Genomic DNA, 18,514 nt, shown 5'->3' on the forward strand with positions numbered 1-18,514 from the left:
TAGGGAACACTCTGGGACTGCTGGTAGGGGGAGAGGCCTCTCTGGGCCAGCCTCTCCTAGCTGTTGTTCCTTCCTCCTTGGAAAAGAGCCTCCAAGTCCTCTGCTCTGTCCAGTGGCAAAGAGGCAAAAAGGATGGGGATTATCTACCCTTCTGAGGATCCTTGCTGAGTCTAGTTAGGATTGTGATCCAAAGACTCAAATATTCCCAATATGGCAAACACTCCCAATAAATACTCCCTAATTACGATTGTGATCCAAAGACTCAAATGCTCCCAGATACTCCCCATATGGCAAATGATGTGATTTCCCGGGCCCCTCCTAAATGTGGGAGCAGATATGACTGTCTGGAGTTGTGATGTCCAGCCTGTCCCCAAAGATGGGAGGGGGTTATGAAATGAGGGAAAGGACAGTCCAGGCAGAGGGTAAATGTGAGAAAAGGTAGGGAAGCTAGAGACAGCAGCAGAGACGGGATCGAGTTCGAGGCAAGAGGTGGCAAAAAAGGAGGCTTGCAGAGGCCAAAGGTGGTCTGAATTTGATTTCCATAAGCTGTCAAAGAGCTTGAGCTCTCTTTGGTAGAAAATGGGGAGCCACTGAAGAGTCATGAAGGGAGGAGGAGACAAAGGAAAAGTTTTGTCATCTGTAAAATAGGGTAAAATAGTACCTGCCTCATAAGGTTATTATAGGATTGAGTGGGATGATCCACATGAAGTCTTAGAAATGATGGCATGTAGAAAATGCTCAATAAACGTCAGTGATGCTGCTGTTGCTGATTGCAACGTCCCGTTAGGAAGAGAAACCATAAAGGTCCAGACCACCAAGGCAGTACATAAAGTGAGTGAGGCTTCGCTGGGTAGGTGGAGACCAAGGCCAGCCTCACAGGGCAATCCAGTTAGACATGGACTTGTCCACCTGCTAAGCTCCTCGGTATGGCTCACAGCCCTAGGTGATGTGACCTCTTTCTCACTCACTAGGTTCCAGCCACGTTGTCTTCTTCCTGATCTTTGAACATGCCCAACCTGGGCCTTTCCCCCTATTGTTGCCTCTGTGCGAGAAGCCCTTCCCCCACACCTTCTAATGGCTGCTGCTTTCTTGTCATAAAGATCCTAGTTCAGGTTTCTCCTGAGAGACTTTCCCTGAGGCCTATCCAGCACCTCAGCCTTATGACCAGACAAAATGATCTTACTTGCTTTCATGGGTAATGTTTGTTGCTCCCTACGTCCTCTAGGTTGTAAACTCCACAGGGGCACAATTACATCTTTCTTGTTCACTGCTGTTTTCATAGGTCCTCTGACACTGCCAGGCATATGGAGACCCTCGATAAACGTCTGTCCGAAACTGATGCCCTGAAGTGATCTCTAGTAGAGATTCATGCCTTTCAAGCTGTTTGTGGGAAAGGTGGCCTATCAAGCTGAGATCAGCTATTAGCAGAGTGGAGTGGATTCAGTCTGATGACAACTTCATGGAAGTAGGGTCTGGAGGTGGAGGGGAAGGATACTTCACAAAACAAAGTAAATTCTGATGGATGAGGGCAGGGGGACAAGCCCAGGGCAATTCCCACTACGGGGAACTCCTAGGAACTGTGATGTCTCCCTAAGTGACAGGGGAAGTGGTAGGGCAGAAAGGGGCTGGGAGAACTCAGAGGCAAGGCCTATCAGAGGAGGTGCAGAGGTCCATTGTCTGAGGTCTGACATTCCATCAAGGATCTCAAATTTAGTCCTTTGACATGATCTCCAAAAGAGGTTGTACCTAGTCACAGACACACTGGTAGGCTTTAAGAAAGGTGTTCATTTGTACAGCTGTAATTACAAAACCCAAGTAACAAGAACATTTTAGAACTCATCTTTTAAGACCTACTTACAGCATCTGACACTGTTATTTTCCTTCTCCCTCTCTTCACTTGGCTTACGGAACACTATACTCCTGGTCCTACTTCCTCAATGGCTGCTCCTTCTCAGTCTCCTCTTTTGGTTTTTATTAATCTCATCTCTCACTTTTAAATGTCTATCTCCAGAAGGCAGCCAGAGGGAGCTCTCAGGGCCTTTGTACCGGCTGAAACACTCTTCCAGGCTGAATGCCTCACTGCAAGTCCTTGCCTAAATGTCAATTGTCAGTGAGGTCTCTTCCCTGCCACCCTAATTTAGTACCCCACTTCCTCCAACCCTCTACCCCTCTTTCCTCCTTTAACTTTATAGTTCTTATTACCAAATGACCTACTACATGTATTTCTTGTTTAGTGGTGGTCTCTGGTGACAAATACGTTAGTGCCAGGAGAGCACCAGTGGAGTAGTAAACGCTATGTTTACTGCTGTACCTCTTTTGTCTAGAACAGTGCCTGACACACTGTGTACTTGAATGAACGATGAGAAGTTCAGTGACGTTTCAATTATGCACGTTTTCATTTAAAAATATATAGGGAATTTACAAGCGGGGCCCTAGACTATTTAAACATGAGAGTCTAAAGCGTGATTAAAAAAATTATCCGGAAAGGATCGTATAGTTAGTGCAGGTAACCATGGTGGTTTGCCTCGACTAACAGTTAAATCAAAAGGCAGAGCAGGCATCCAAGACACCTTTTCTTGAATTAATGACCCTTTGGGAGTGCGGTACTAGTGTGTGGAATCTGCAGGGGTGCAGCTTGGTTGTGGTGCTAGGAGAAGCCCCGGGGGTGCAACGGCTCAGACCCATTCGTACAGTGGGATGGAACTGGGTCAAGTTAACAGCAACGAAAAACACGCAACTCCACCAAAGAAAGCGAACCAACCTCAGGATCAGGCTCTCGGACCACGCAGGCGCAGAAGGACCCGGGCGGGGCCTGCGCAGCCGCAGAAGAGGCTCGGCGGGCCTGAGCAGCCACAGAAAAGAGCGGGCGGTTTGGGGGCTTCCTAGATCCCGCACTGTTTCGCGCCAGGTTTGAAGCAGCTGAAGACGGGCTGCTCTGGTCCCTGAGCCCCGCACCGCGGCGGGTGAGGCCGGCTCCGCTACGCATGCCTCGGGAGCCGAGCCCTCTTCTGAGCCGCCGCCATCATGCTGCTGCCTGTGTTCACCCTGAAACTGCGCCACAAAATCAGCCCCCGCATGGTGGCCATAGGGCGCTACGACGGGATTCACCCGTGCCTGGCAGCCGCCACCCAAGCGGGCAAGGTAACCGCTCCTACCACACCGAGCCCGGGTCCCTAGAGTCCCCAGGATCTCCGCAGGCCGCTCTGATGCGACCCGCCCCTCACCCTGCGACCCCGCCCCCAGCCACGGTTGCCCGGCGACCGGGCGGTAGCGTCGGTGGCCGTCCTTCCCGCGCAGAATGAGGAAGAATAATGGGGTCTCGCATGAAGGGCTTTTTTAAGCACTTAACTTTACTTGTCTTCAGGCCTTTAGACTTGGACAGTGTTGGAGTTCCTGTGCAGATAGGGAGCTTGGGGAAGAAAAGTCCCCAGAAGGGAAGGGGCTTGGTCAGGGTTAGGAGTGGTAGCCCACCCCAGAGTTGAGTCCAGGGCCTCTGCCTCTCACTCTGGAGCTCCTTCCACTATTTTATATTGCCTCTCGAGCCAAACAACTTTACAGAAAAAAAGGGAAAAAAAATACAAAGACCCCTAAGTTAAATAATTAATTTTCACCTGATCTTTATCCATGTACATTTATGTCTTTTCCTACAATTTATTTGCTAAGTACCCGTTAGGCGCTTACTATGTGCCAGATGCTGTGCAAGGTGTGGGAGTCACAGAGGTGAAAAAGACATGGCCATTTAACATTCAGGAAACTTAACACCTCCCTTGTGCTAGATGTTGGGGATTCAGAGAGAAAGCTGGAATCCCTGCTTTCACAAAGCTTATAATCCTTCAGGGCTGCAGACAAGGCAAATCAAGGCACTGATGGAGGCACGACCAAATACATGGAATACAGTGACACCAAGCGCAATAACTTTTAATAGGTACAAGGCTTCATTACATTAATTATCTCCTCATCCTTGCTACAATGCCAAGAGTAGCAGCATAGCACAGGTCTTGGCTCTAGTACCTACTAATTTCATGACCTTGGGCAAAGTTCATAATAATAGTATCTGCCACACAGGGTTGTTATAAGGACTAAATAAGTTAATACATGTAAAGCGCTTGACATATGAGAAATGTAGGCATATAAGCCACTAATTGTTAATTGCTATTTTCTTTTTGTTACTCCTACTTTACTGATTAGAATAGCGGTTCAGAGAAGTTCAAAGTAATGCTTGAGGTCATGCAACTAGAAAGTGGTGGCAATGAAGTTAAAGTACCTGTTCTTGACCCAGTGTGGAGTTTTAAAAAGTGTTTATTTATTTATTTTTGACAGAGAGAGACAGAGACAGAGAATCCTAAGCAGGCCCCGTGCTGTCAGCACAGAGGCTGACATGAGATCTCACATGAGATCATAACCTGAGCGAAATCAATTGTCAGAAGCTTAACGGACTGAGCCACCCAGGTGCCCCAACCCAGTGTGGATTAAAATGTGGATTTAATAAGCTAATATTTATATAATGGTTTAAAATTTTCTTTCTTTTTTTTTTAAACTTTACATATTTCGAGACAGAGCAAGAACGTGCATGCATGCACAAGTGGGGAGAGGGGCAGAGAGGAAGAGAGAATCCCAAGCAGATTCTGTGCCATCAGTGCGGAGCCCAATGTAGGGCTTGATCCCACCCACCTCAAGATCATGACCTGAGCCAAAATCAAGCGTTGGAGGCTTAACCAACTGAGCCACCCAGGCTCCCAGTTTATAGTTTTCAAGACACTTCTACCTATGGTGTATGTTATGTAATATGCCTTGGGATACATAAGTAGAAAGTCATTACACTTCATTTTCATTAGGTAGTATAATGTAGTAGAGCCCCTGGCACAGAACCTGGCGTGTGATAATGTTAGTTACTGTTAAGAGGTACTGACAAATGCCAAAAAGAAATTCGTATAGTTCTGTGGGTGCATGGCAGCTAAATAAATGGGCTGAAAAGGTCCCATCAATATTGGCCCCACCCCTAATTTGTTGAGGGCTTACTACTGCCGCACACTGTTCTTAGCTTTGCAGTTGCAAGGTTGAAAGTGACAAACCTCACCCATTCGGAGCTTACATTTGAGAGGGGGAGCCAGACACCAGGGGGAGATAAAATAAAATACGTATATTTGTATTATATTTGTATATTTTTATTTTTTATATCTTATTTATATGTTAACATATATTTATATATACATATAAATAACAGCAGATAATATCTCCACGGGGGGCGGGGAAACAGTAAGGGGATAGAGATGATGGGAGATTGCTATTTTAGACAGAGTGATCCCTAGGCCTCTAATAAGATCATTGTAGATCAGAGATTTGAAGAAAAGGAGGAAACAAGCCCCACATATTTGTGGAGTAAGTGCCTTCCAGGCAGAGGGATCAGCAAGTGCAAAGTCCTTGAGGTGGAAGTAGCTTGGTGTGTTCCAGGGAAGTGAGGGCTCTAACGGAATGAGGGAAGCAGTGAGGTAGCCAGGGGCAGGATCATATAGGGCCTGTAGGCCATGTAAACATCATTGTTTTGGGTGATGGGGTTTGGTTAATGTTTTAAAGGATAACTGGCTGGTACTGCAACAGAGATGCAGGGAGCTAAGCCTAGCGGTGGAAGCAGGAAGATCAGGCAGAGGTTTTTATGGAAACCCTTTCATTAGAATGTGATCTAGAGTGAAAGTCAGGGACACTGGAGTTGAGGTCTGTTTCCGGAGTTGGAAAAAAAGAGACAGAGGACGAGAAAGTCCTGTGGCCTGTGTAATTGGATCTTTTCTTTAGAACTTTAAACAAATCTGGATTTATGACCTGATATTTTATATTAAGATTTAAAAACGGTAGTATTTTATGATCCAAGTAATACCGGAATATATTCTTTTTTAAAAACAATTAAACATTCCAGGTAAGGCTGAAGCCCTCCTTGACCGTTGGAGCTCACGTCTCCAGAAACAGGATTTTGACATTATAAGTAGGATTCTGTTGAGAATGTGAATCTGACTTACTGGAATCTGGCCTCTGAGCCTGAGCAAGGATTTTATTTGTTTTGTTTTGAGCAAGGATATTTTAAAAAGGGGTTTCTCGCAAGATGAACATTAGTGTTTTCCTCTGGGGACATTTTTTCTCTCGCCTATGGGGCTGAGGGGGCCAGTTGGATTTCTACTTTCATTAGTATCCCCTCAGTTAGAATAAATGTTGTGTGAACTTCAGCCAGTCACAGAGAGTGATCCATTTGTTGTGTGACTGAGCTTGGCTTTTTCCATGCCCGAGGGACAAGTAGGTCTCCCGGAACCCAAGAACGGCAGGAGGGAAGCTAGGGAGAAGTCGGCTCCTGGGAATCTCAAACTCTTTCTGTTCCAATAGCAATGCACAGCAAGTCCAAAAGTGATTTCTCCTCCTGTTCTCCAGCCTGTCTAATTACTGGGAGACTCTGAAAGAATTCTTTTGTTCCGAACTGTTATAAAAGGAAGTAAGACATCATGGCCAGAGTGTAGGGTCTGGAACCAGATGCCAGGCTTCAGGTCTTTGCCCTGTCACTTAACAGTCGCCAGACCTTGGGAAAGGGCATTAACCTTTTTGACCTCCTCTGTAAACCCGAGCTTGCTGTGAGGATCAAATGCAGTAACACTTATTAAAGCACATTACAAAGTATTACACGAATGAGGACATGAACATGATATTCCATAGCTACATACCTTTTCTGTGTATTTCCAGTCAATTCCTTTGAAAATTATTTGTTGTTGAACAGGCTGTCTTGTTTAGGCAATAACTTAAAATTAGTCCTATTTGGATTTCTACCAAAGGGATGAAGTACTGATTTAAAATCAGTGGATTTTAAAACTGGAAGAGGCTTAAGGGGTCCCTAGTGCAGTATTTCCCACCCTTTTTTTCTTCGTAGAGACCGTGAAGATTTCCCTAATGAAATTTTAATACCACAGATATACTACATGTCTGTTTTTGTTCTGTGCCCTTTTGGGGCCACAGCCGTGTTAGTATCCAATATACCTCTGCCCCACATCCAGTTACCCCTTTTGGGATAACACACACACACACACACACACACACACATGTGAGTGTGTGTATGTATATATGTATATGGTAGTTGAAACTGCTCAGTTTGGATTAATTATTTAATTCTGTCTTACTAGTATGGTCCGTGAAACCTTGAAGAAGCTTGATCGTGTGACTCAGTTTACATTTGTGAAACAGATCTACTAACTGCCAGACTTTGAAACTTCCAGTTTTAGCCCTTAAAACAACCAGTTTTTTTTTTAAGTCATCTTTACACCCAACATGGAGCTCCAACTTACAACCCTGAGATCAAGAGTCACACATTCTTCCAGATGAGCCAGCCAGGCACCCCTAAAACAGCCAGTTTTAAGGGTTAGGAAGTGAGTTTATGAGGTGCTGGGATGAAAGATGCTAAAGGAAGTGTTTATTACTGTATGCTGTGTGATCTTCTTAGTGTGTAGCAACCACATTGTAGCTGGTAACGCTTCTGGAAGGTTGATCAGGAAGAGTCTAGTTCATAAGAGTACTTGACATCCTGCTGGTGGGTAGCCTGTAAGCTGCCCCTGGAAGCAACAACTGCATCTTGTCCATTACCTTGTTCTTTGCAAGGCTAAGAACCACTGAATTTCCATAATTTATAGTGGTTGAAAGCTAGCAATAGACATAACTGTGTATGAGTGTTTTGTAGGTGGTTACAGTGACCTCTTGTTAGTGTTGATATCTGTTAATACCATGGGTCTCTTAATAAATGTATGTTAATTTTACAGTTTTGGTATTTTAAGGGGATGTAATTAACTGTTTTTAATTTAGGTTTTTATTCACAATCCTCATACCCGGAGTCAGCATGTCAGTGCATCCAGGGTCTTCCAGAGCCCCCTGGAGTCTGATGTTTCACTTCTCAACATCAACCAGGCAGTCAGCTGCCTGACTGCAGGAGTACTGAACCCAGAACTTGGCTATGATGCTCTTTTGGTGGGGACACAGACTAATCTTCTGGCTTATGATGTCTACAATAATTCAGATTTGTTCTACAGAGAGGCGAGTATACCCCTTTATAACCATGATATTCCTGTTACTCATTAATGTCCATTGGCTTTTTATGATTGAAAGAGATCAGACATTTATTTTGGTTTGCTTATCGTATGGCTCTTGTGATGTAAACAACACGGAGATTTTTTCCATTTATATCTGCATTATCTGTTTGACACTTACTTGTTTTATCATGGTTGGTAACCACTTGGTGACACTCCAGCTTGTCTCCCATGAGGTATATCTGTGATACCACCATCTGTCAAGATCTATTGAGAACTCAGCCAAGAGCCAGGAGGTCAGTAGACAGACCTCCTGGTGGCTTTGCATTAAAATTTAGTATAGTAGTTTGTAGGAGAAGCGCTTACTGTGGCCTGCCATCTATAGGCTACTGCAGCTTTATTTATTTATTTATTAAAAAAATTTTTTTTAATGTTTATTTATTTTTGAGAGAGACAGAGTGTGAGCAGGGGAGGGGCACAGAGAGAGGGAGACACAGAATCCAAAGCAGGCTCCAGGCTCCGAGCTGTCAGCAACAGAGCCTGACATGGGGCTTGAACTCACAGACCGCAAGATCATGACCTGAGCCGAAGTCGGATACGTAACCGACTGAGCAACCCAGGTGCCCTTAGGCTACTGCAGCTTTAATACTCAAGTTATTCATATTTATTATAGAAAAGATATGGAAACAAAAAAAATACTCATGATTTCTCCATCTAGAGGTAACACGTAACTCTTAAACTGATTTTTACTAAGTGAAATTATTTATTTATTTATGTATTTTTTATTTTAGAGAGAAAGCACATGCGAGCCAGGGAGAGAGGCAGAGGGGGAGAGAGAGAAAACCCCAAGCAGGCTCCATGCTCAGTACAAAGCCTAACACTGGCCTCGATCCTGTGACCCTGGGATCGTGGCCTGAGCCAAAATCAAGAGTCAGATGCTCAACCAACTGAGTCTCCCAGGCACCCCACTAGGTGAAATTTTTTACAAAATGTGATCATTTTTTTACCCTCTAATTTATATTATTATAATAAGATATTTTAAAATGTACTTCACATACCATACAATTCACCTATTTAATGTACAATCCAATAGTTTTAGTTTATTGAGGGACTTACTCAGCTATCACCACTATCAAGTTTAGAACATCTTCATTATCCCTAAAAGAAACCCCATACCCATTAGTAGTCAATCTTCATTGTCCCCCAACCTGTCTTAGGCAACCACTAATCTACTTCCTATCTCTGTAGATTTGCCTGTTCTCGACTTTTCATATAAACAGAATCATATAATATATGGTCTTTTGTGACGAGTTTCCTTTCCTTAGGATAATATTTTCAAGGTTGATCCATGTTGTAGCATGTATCAGTATTTCATTCTTTTTATGGCTGAAGAATATTCCATTTTATGGACATGCCATATTTTCTTTATCCACTCATCATTAATGGACATTTGTGTTGTCTCTACTCCCTGGCTACTGCACACAGCCTTTTTATTCAATGCTATATTGTGAGCATCTTTATATGAAGTCACTGTATATCCCTGCATCATTCTTACTAGGCTCTATGTTTTTTTTTCATTTTGTTAATATATTATAATTTGCTTAATCTGTTCTATATTGTTTCATATTTATGTTATTTTCACAGTTTCTGTATTACAGTTGATACTTTGATAAGCATATGTCTTTGCCAATTTCTCTGATTATTTTCTAAGGATAAGTTCCTAGAAATGCAATTACCCTTTTTTTTTTGTATTTTAAAATTGAGATAAAATTGTACATACAGTGAAATACACAAACTTTACACGTACTATTCAGTGAGTTTTGATCCCTGTAACCAACATGCCCAATAAAAATACAGAACATTTCCATCACTTCAGGGAATATTGTTGTGCCCCATTCCAGTCATTTCTTCCATCTTACAGACTTTCACCGTTCTGATTTCTGTCAGCTTAGCTTAGCTTTCCCTGTTCTTGAACTTCACACAAATGGGATCATACAGAATGACTCTTTGGTATCTGGCTTGCATTTGGCAGGTCTGTGAGAGGCATCCAAGGTTTTGCAGAGAGCAGTAGTTCTTTTTGTTGCTGAGTGGTATTCTATTGTGTGAATATTACACAGTTTGTGTATCCCTTCTTCTGATCATAGACATGTAGGATGGACATACTGAGTCATTTCTACTTTTGGTCAGTTATTAATAAAATTGTTAGAAATATTTTGGTACTTGTCTTTTTGCGGGTATATGTTTTAATTTATCTTGGGTGATACCTAGGAATGGTTGTACCATTTCACACCTCCCATCAGCAGTGTACGTGAGTTCCAGTTGCTCCATACTCTGTCAACATTTGGTTATGCCAGTCTTTTTAATTGTCGCCATTTTGAGGTATGAAGTGGTGTCGTATTTGGCTTCATTTTGCATTTCCCTCATGACCAGTGATATATAACACCTTTTCTTGTGTTTATTTTCTAGTCATGTGTCTTCTTTTGTGAAATGTCTAGGTCTTTTGCCTTTTTTATTGGTAGTTTGTATACACTATTGATTTATAGATTTTCTTTATACAAATATACATATACAAATATACAAAATGCCTTTTTTATTGGTAGTTTGTATATACTATTGATTTATAGATTTTCTATATACAAATTCTTATATATATGTATATATATAAAACAATGTTTACAATATATATAACAAATAACAATACATGTAACAAACATATTCTCCCAGTATGTGGCTCATTCCAATAAGTACGTGTCTTTTGATGAGCAAAAGTTTTTGATTTTGTTGAAGTGTAGCTGTTCAGTTTTTTTTCTTTAATAGTTGGTGCTTTTTCTGTCCTGAGAAGTCTTTGCCTATTTCAGGAGCACAAAGATATTCTTCCTATGTTTTTGTATAAGACTGAAATTGAGTGTAGGATGTGTATGTGTGTATATATACTTCTAGGGAGACAGAGAGATTGGTGGCTTTATTTTAAGAAATTGGCTCATGCAGTTGTGGAGGCTGGCAAGTCCAAAATATGCAGGTTAGGCAAATTCTCTGGGGATCCAGGGAAGAGTTGATGTTGAAACTTAAGTCTGAATACAGTCTGGTGGCAGAATCCTTTCTCCAGGGGTTCAGTCTTTTTTCTGTTAAGGCCTTCAACTGATTGGGTGAGGCCCACCCACCCACATTATAGAGGGTAACCTGCTTTACTCAAAGTCTGATTTAAGTGTTAATCTCATTTTAAAAAATACCTTCACAGAAACGCCTATAATGATGTTTTTGATTAAATATCTGGGTACCATGGCCTAGCCAAGTTGACACATAAAATTAATGGTGTCAAGAATTGAGCTTTGGAATTACTGAGTTAAAAATCTTTTTTAAATGATGAATATTGCTAAATTGTTCTATATAAAGACTACTGTTTTCCACCTTCCCCTCAGAATATGAGAGTGTCTGTTTTATCACACCCCAACCAACAATGGATAATCTTGTTATCTTTCATCTTTCTAATCTTAAAAATGAAAAATGATATATTGTGAGAATGAGGATTTTCGTGTTTGGTGGTGATTAGTATTTCTTGTGAATTGCCTTTTTGTTTGTTTGTTTTTTGTTTTTTTCATTTTCTTTTTGGTTTGTTTGGTTTGTTTTTTGGCTTGGGGTGTTTACCCTTTTCTTATTTATTTGCTTTTTATTAGCTCATTTAAAAAACAATTAGTCCTTTGGCTCATATATTGTAGATATTTTTTCCCAGTTTATTGTTTACCTTTTAACTTTGTCTTTTGAATTATTGGCCATTTAGCAGTTTTGATTTCTAATAAGTTTTCTTTCTTTTATAGCCAATTTTTAAATAGTTTTCCTACATAAAGATTATATAAATAAGGACTGTTTTCCTAATAATAAATAGTATTTCCAAAGATTTCCTTGAATTTTCTAAAAATAAGTTAAATTATGCTTATATACTTTATTCAAGAAGTCTGGGACATTTATTAATTCTGGATGGTTTATTACTCTTTGTACAGAATTCTTAGTAACTTTACAAGTAAAAGGACTAGTAGCAAGAGAACTGGGTAATAAGCAATAAAAAGATTTCCATGCAAAGTGGTTAAAATAGATTACAAAAGTTTGGGTGTTTTAAAGGCGTAAGTTTGATTCTGTCAAGAATTGGTCCCCGAGAACTAGTAGTTCTAGAGAGCCTTGGATTTTGTAGCAGTTTATCGCAGCAGATTAGTGTGAGAGGCCAGTGGCCTGAGTTGATCCTGAATCAGTGCTCATCCTGGTAGAAGCACAAATAAGCCACAGTGACTGTCCTCAATGGACAGTCCTGGGCTGCCTCTCACGAGACCACGTGGCTTCTCACAAATGACAACAGAGGGATTTGAGTGTCCAAATAAAAATGAGGATCTATTTTATGTCCACTGTGCCTGTGCATCAGTGTATCTGAGATTTTATGTCTTTTTTTTCCTTCCTAGGTTGCAGATGGGGCCAATGCAATTGTGCTGGGAACACTGGGGGACATTTCCTCTCCTCTTGCGATTATTGGTGGAAATTGTGCTCTGCAGGGTTTTGATCACGAAGGAAATGATCTCTTTTGGACGGTATACAGAACAAAACATTCTCTTAATCCTCCCAAACATTTTCACTTAATGTTCTTTATGCTTTGTTTGTTTGTTTTACCCTTGGCTGTAATGAATAAGAAAAACAAAATGGAAACATATTTTCTAATTCTGTACATAAAAAAAGAACATTTGTAATTTGAATAACACCCATTGGTGGTTTGTATAATCCTCTTTCATGTAGCTAATGCATTTGGATTAAGCGAAAAAAGATGGCATATTAATGAGTTTTGGTTTTATTTTCAGGTTACTGGAGATAACGTTCATTCCTTGGCCTTATGTGACTTTGACGGTGATGGTAAGAAAGAGGTGTGTGGAGGAGGAGATACTTATCTTGTGTGCTCAGCTGAATAATTTCCCCATGACAGTGACATTAGTGGTTAAGAGAAGTTAACACTTCTCTGGTTGATTTTGGTGCTCTGTTGCTTAAATGACAAGCCAACTGGCCTCATTTGTCTTTCTCTTTTGAACAATGAATCGGTTGTATTTGTCTGATGTAAAGATCAAGGCCGTAATGTTGCAAAGACACAGGACAGGGTGGGGGGGGGGCAGAGCATTTGATGGGACCACAGCCATATTCACGATCTTACAGCTGCCTTCGGATGCTTTGAAACCATAATTGTAAGTAGTTTTCAACTGTGACTTTTTCAGGAATCTGAAAGTTTTAGAGATTGGCTCTTAGCCTTTGAAAGTATTCTAATGGTTACTCTAGAAGCTAGCTTCTTGAGTAGCCAGCCAAGTGCTGTACTGGGCACCGGCTTACCTGTCTCTTGTCCGTGGATACTGGTCTCTGGCATTTGAAACCGGGCTTCCATCTGTGGGCAGAGAATGGGGAGCATTTTCAGGTGCTTGGTGGAAGAACATATTCTGGAAGGATGTGCAGCCCACATGGAAGGATAGTCTGTAGTGGCCACCTTTTCTTCACTAACCGAAGGTGTTGACTTTCGCAGTAGAAGGAACCTTCCTGACTACCAGATTATAGGGAGCAGATCTTGGGTAGCAGGAGCAGTGTTTTAAGTACTGTGCACATTTTTTGTTTCATTTATGGAAATTTTGCTGTGTTTGCTTGTTGAACTAAATACGCACGATTCTTTTTTTTTTTTCAGCTCCTTGTCGGATCAGAGGATTTTGATATCCGAGTTTTTAAAGAAGATGAGATTATAGCAGAAATGACAGAAACAGAGGTAAGAAGTGCCACCTCAGAATCATGGTAGCTGTGGGCAAGATAGATCAGCACAGTGAAATGTCACATCTGACAAGGGTGCTGTGATATCTTCTCACAACCCAGACAGTTTTGAAGTAAAAATTGTGGAGATTGAACAGAACTGCATGTTACAGAGAAAGACGCACTTAAAAATCCTGTATCAAGATATATTTTCAGAGTTGGGGGGAGGCAGGGGTGGCCGCTGGGGAAGAGAAAAGATACGTTTTGAACAGACTGATTAGAGAAAAATTATTGAGTACCTAAAGGCCTTTCTTTTAATGAGTTAATACATATTAATAAGAACACTAATAATGGTGACCATTTATTGCGCACCTAATATATGCCAGATACTGTTCTAAGTACTTTACGTAAACTAACTCATTTAATCCTACAACAGCCCTAGTAGGAAGATATTATTATTTCTATTTTCCTGATGAGGAAACTGGTGTTAAGTTCCTTTGTTCAATTACTCAAACACAGTCATGGCTGCGAAGTGGTGTGGTCAGGATTTGAAGATTGTCCGCCTCCTCCTCATCGTGTGTATTAAATGGGCTTGAATGAAGTACACAAACGAGGGTTTTAAAACGTTCCCTCTCCATTCAGATTAAGTACTTCTTAGGCACATTTTTTTAAGGTAAACTTAAAATCAGATGTTGGAGAACTGGAAACCTGTGGGTTTCTCCGTGATTAGGATTGCTCATGGAATAGAACCTGGGATGTTTCTGAAAAGTTTAAACTTCATCTGTCTACAGATCACCCTTATCCGTTGTAGTTTTGGCATTCTTAGGATATTTATATGCTGCTGGTTCCCCAGGATTGGGCAAGATGGAAACAGAAAAACGAATTAGGGTATTCTGAAAAAGGAAGGAGAAGAGGATAAACGAGCAGTGGCTTGTGAACGTTCTAGGGAGGCAGAAAAAAAACAACAGAAGGGAGTCTTAGTGGTCAGATTTTGCTGGGATCCTGCAAAATTTATTCAGGTCGTGTTTGGGTCTAGATCAGAAAGCTTGAGGCACTGGCCTCAGGGCCCATCTTGACCACTTGTCTTTGCTTCTTGCCACTTACAAAAGCTGTCTAGGAAAGTCGGGCTTCTGTTCCACTACAAAAAAAGACCAAAAAGCAAAACTTGCATATTGATATACAAAGTGTTATCCTTGGTTTAGCTAATATACCTTTATCTTATAGTGAGGATCATAGATTTTTACTTAGTTCTACTATACTTTTTATATATTCACAGTTATTGGGGCGCCTGGGTAGCTCAGTCGGTTAAGCGTCCGACTTCAGCTCAGGTCATGATCTTACACTCCGTGAGTTCAAGCCCCGTGTCGGGCTCTGTGCTGACGGCTCAGTGCCTGGAGCCTGCTTCGAGTTCTGTGTCTTCCTCTCTCTCTGACCCTTCCCCATTCATGCTCTGTCTCTCTCTGTCTCAAAAATAAATAAAAACATTTTAAAAAACTTTAAAAAAAGTAATTTATATATTCACAGTTATTATAATTATAAACTGCTAGTTACAGGTAGAGAAAATTAATGACCCTATTGAAAGTTAGGAGGTTCTGTTTAAGTGTATGTGCTTAATGTGTGATTTTTTTGAAGAGAGAATCCTTAGCTTTCGTTAGGTTCTTTTTTTTAAAAAATTTTTTTTTTTCAATGTTTATTTATTTTTGGGACAGAGAGAGACAGAGCATGAACGGGGGAGGGGCAGAGTGAGAGGGAGACACAGAATCGGAAACAGGCTCCAGGCTCCGAGCCATCAGCCCGGAGCCTGACGCGGGGCTCGAACTCACAGACCGCGAGATCGTGACCTGGCTGAAGTCGGACGCTTAACCGACTGCGCCACCCAGGCGCCCCATCTTTCGTTAGGTTCTTAACGGGGTTTGCCACTTCCTACCGCCCCCCACCCCCCAAAAAAAAGCCAACTTGAGAGTCACCTGTCAGTAGATGCTGTGTCTTGCATTATCGTTTTTCTTTCATTCAAATTTGTAGTAAATCTTTTCCTGTTGGGTGGGAATCATTCAGATTTTGTTGGATTTCTGTTTATTGTCAATGCTACATGTGAGGAAGGTGCATTCTTTGGAAATACCTTTTTCCTAAATCCTAGAAAAGGACAGGAGAACATGAAATAGAGCTAGGGATTTGAGGTGACTGTTGGTCCCCTGGTCCATGAAAGAGAGAAACTAGTGAACTAATAAAGGACTAAGGGTCCCACGGAGTCTGGGTCTAAGGTTATGAAAATGTGAACTTTATAAAATTGTTCATTTCAGGGCCATTTTCCTGCCCTTTCGGTTGGATTTTGCTCTTAGCTCAAACGCTGTTTAGCAGATCAGCAAAATTAGAATTCATTTGGCAGTTGGATAGTACTGAGTATTGCCAAAAGAATGCCTTGAGCGAAATAATTCTGGAGTCCTACACAGCACTTTGTATTCAGAGTTAAGTGAAGTGGGTGGTTTTGTAGAAAAGCTGTAGGTGTGGAGGAAATTATATAACTATTCTCTGCTTTATACAATTTATTTCTTAATATCTCTTGTATTAGTGTCAGAATTAGAAAGTGGATCTGCAGGAGCAGAGATATCGTTAAGTTTTGGTTTTAACTTTAAATAAAGGATAATTTTATTCAGTCTCTAAAATTTTATCCTTTTAAGCATATTAAATCCCCAAACAGTCCTGTAAATATTTCTGTATGATGTACACATTCTGTACAGCACAACAGTCACAAATCCAGGTGCTTGGGTTTGTACTTTTCAAAAGATAATATTTTCTTCTAAAAAACATCTTTCATCTGTAGCAAATAGGAAATTATGTCATAGAAAAGCATGTACATGAAAGATATTCAACTGTGGGTTTTACAAGTCTTTTTATTTTATTTTATTTTTAAGTTAATTTATTTATTTTTGAGAGGGAGAGAGAGAGCACAAGCCGGGAGGAACAGAGAGACAATCCCATACAGGCTCTGCACCGTCAGTGCAGAGCCCGGATGCGGGGCTCAAACTCATGAACTGTGAGATCGTGACCCGAGCCAAACACAAGAGTCGGACGCTTAACTGACTGAGCCACCCAGGCACCCCGACAAGTCTGTTTATTTTTTATTTTTATTTTTTTATTATTTACATGATCTCTCTGCCCACTGTGGGGCACAAACTCATGACCCTGAGGTAAGCAAGAGTCACATGCTCCCATGGAGCCAGCCAGGTGCGCTGGCAAGTCTTTAAAATTTAAACTGTAGGATATGGTAAGTTAAGGAAACTAGAACAATCATTAAAACGTTTTGAGTTAGTGTGTATAACAATGTCTGTTGTATATTTTCTATATCTTGTATACTCTATTTCATCCTCAATTACTCAATTTTATTGGTGTTTTTTTAAACAATTTGCCAAAACTTGCCACATAAGTTTGATTTAAAATAACAAACTTTATGAGTTTATTTAATTCTCATAACCCAACTCTGAAATAGATGACATGGATCATAGAGAAGAGAAATACATTCCCCTCTAACAGATTTAAATCTAATTTTAACATACTCAGTAGCAAGGTATGCGATTTTATAAAGCCATACTCCACATGGAATTGAACTTTAATGAAAAGATGTTGTGTTTTTGTGTGTTATCTCTTACAGATAATCACCTCTCTTTGCTCCATGTATGGTAGTCGATTTGGTTATGCCCTTTCCAATGGCACAGTTGGAGTTTACGACAAAACAGCCCGATACTGGAGAATTAAAGTTAGTATAATTCAGCCTCCAATATTCAGGGCTTTTAGACATATTGAGAGACTTCTGCACTAATTATTGAAATTCCTTTTCAGTCCAAAAATCATGCCATGAGCATTCATGCTTTCGACCTTAATTCTGACGGAGTGTGTGAACTGATAACTGGCTGGTCCAATGGGAAGGTAAGTCTAAGCACAGAGTTCAGGTATAATTCAGAGAACTGGTTGTCTGAGATCTATTTGCTGCAGGACTCAGAGTCAGTAACATGAAAATACGGACTTGCCCCCCTTTGCTGTACTTTTCAGATTTAACTTCATAATGTTTGTACATTTTTTTCTTCCTGATGTAGTGTCAATACTGCAGAGTGAGTGAGTGGACTTTTAGTCTTTAAGGCCCTATTTGGGAGAAAATTTTCAGGAAGATATTTTTAAATCTCTTCCTTGAAGGAATGAGAAGCAATTTAATCAGGTTGATCTAGGTGTAGGCTACTAAAAAAAAAAAGGAGTTGTAGGGCTCTTCTGTAATAAAACTTTAAGACTGAAAGCTTCGACTTAGTGGGAAGAATCATGATATCATATTGTCTTCCCAGCTATGAAATTCAAAATAAAATCTTTTTGCTTTCTTTCCTTTTTTAAGTTCAAATCAGTATTTTCTACAGACTTCTGGCAAGTCAGGATTGTCTTGTTAGAAGCTGCCTAAGTAGCTGCCAGATCTCCATGGGTACCACTTGCCCTAGCTTTCTTGTCTGATAGTGCCGGATTGCCTGAAGGAGATCAGCTAATTCCTGCCTTCTCTTCTCTGATTTGTCTTTGCTTTTGGCCAGTACTTTATAACCTTCCTTTGGTGTTGCACGAAGAATAGTTCTATGAGACCCTTAAGTTGGTTTCTGCTTCTTTAATTGGTTTTCCTTTGGTATGGTCATATCAAAATTATCAGGGAAGACTGTGGTGTTCCTTAGTAAGAAATG

At 40.8% G+C, this 18,514-nt stretch overlaps 1 protein-coding gene across 2 annotated transcripts in view; it reads left to right on the forward strand.

Annotated features, from left to right (window-relative positions):
- Positions 1-2,810: 2,810 nt before the first annotated feature.
- Positions 2,811-18,514, forward strand: part of BBS2 (Bardet-Biedl syndrome 2) — a 33,505-nt gene continuing 17,801 nt past the window's right edge. For both annotated transcript variants that reach the window (XM_030298997.2, XM_030298996.2), the window contains exons 1-7: positions 2,811-3,141; positions 7,828-8,055; positions 12,497-12,622; positions 12,887-12,949; positions 13,747-13,824; positions 17,455-17,559; positions 17,643-17,729. In XM_030298997.2, coding sequence (XP_030154857.1) covers positions 3,025-3,141; positions 7,828-8,055; positions 12,497-12,622; positions 12,887-12,949; positions 13,747-13,824; positions 17,455-17,559; positions 17,643-17,729 — 804 coding nt within the window. In that variant the 5' untranslated portion in view covers positions 2,811-3,024. The remainder of the gene's footprint in view (positions 3,142-7,827; positions 8,056-12,496; positions 12,623-12,886; positions 12,950-13,746; positions 13,825-17,454; positions 17,560-17,642; positions 17,730-18,514) is intronic.

This window comes from Lynx canadensis, chromosome E2 (genome assembly GCF_007474595.2).
Source record: "Lynx canadensis isolate LIC74 chromosome E2, mLynCan4.pri.v2, whole genome shotgun sequence".
Lineage (NCBI taxonomy): Eukaryota > Metazoa > Chordata > Mammalia > Carnivora > Felidae > Lynx > Lynx canadensis.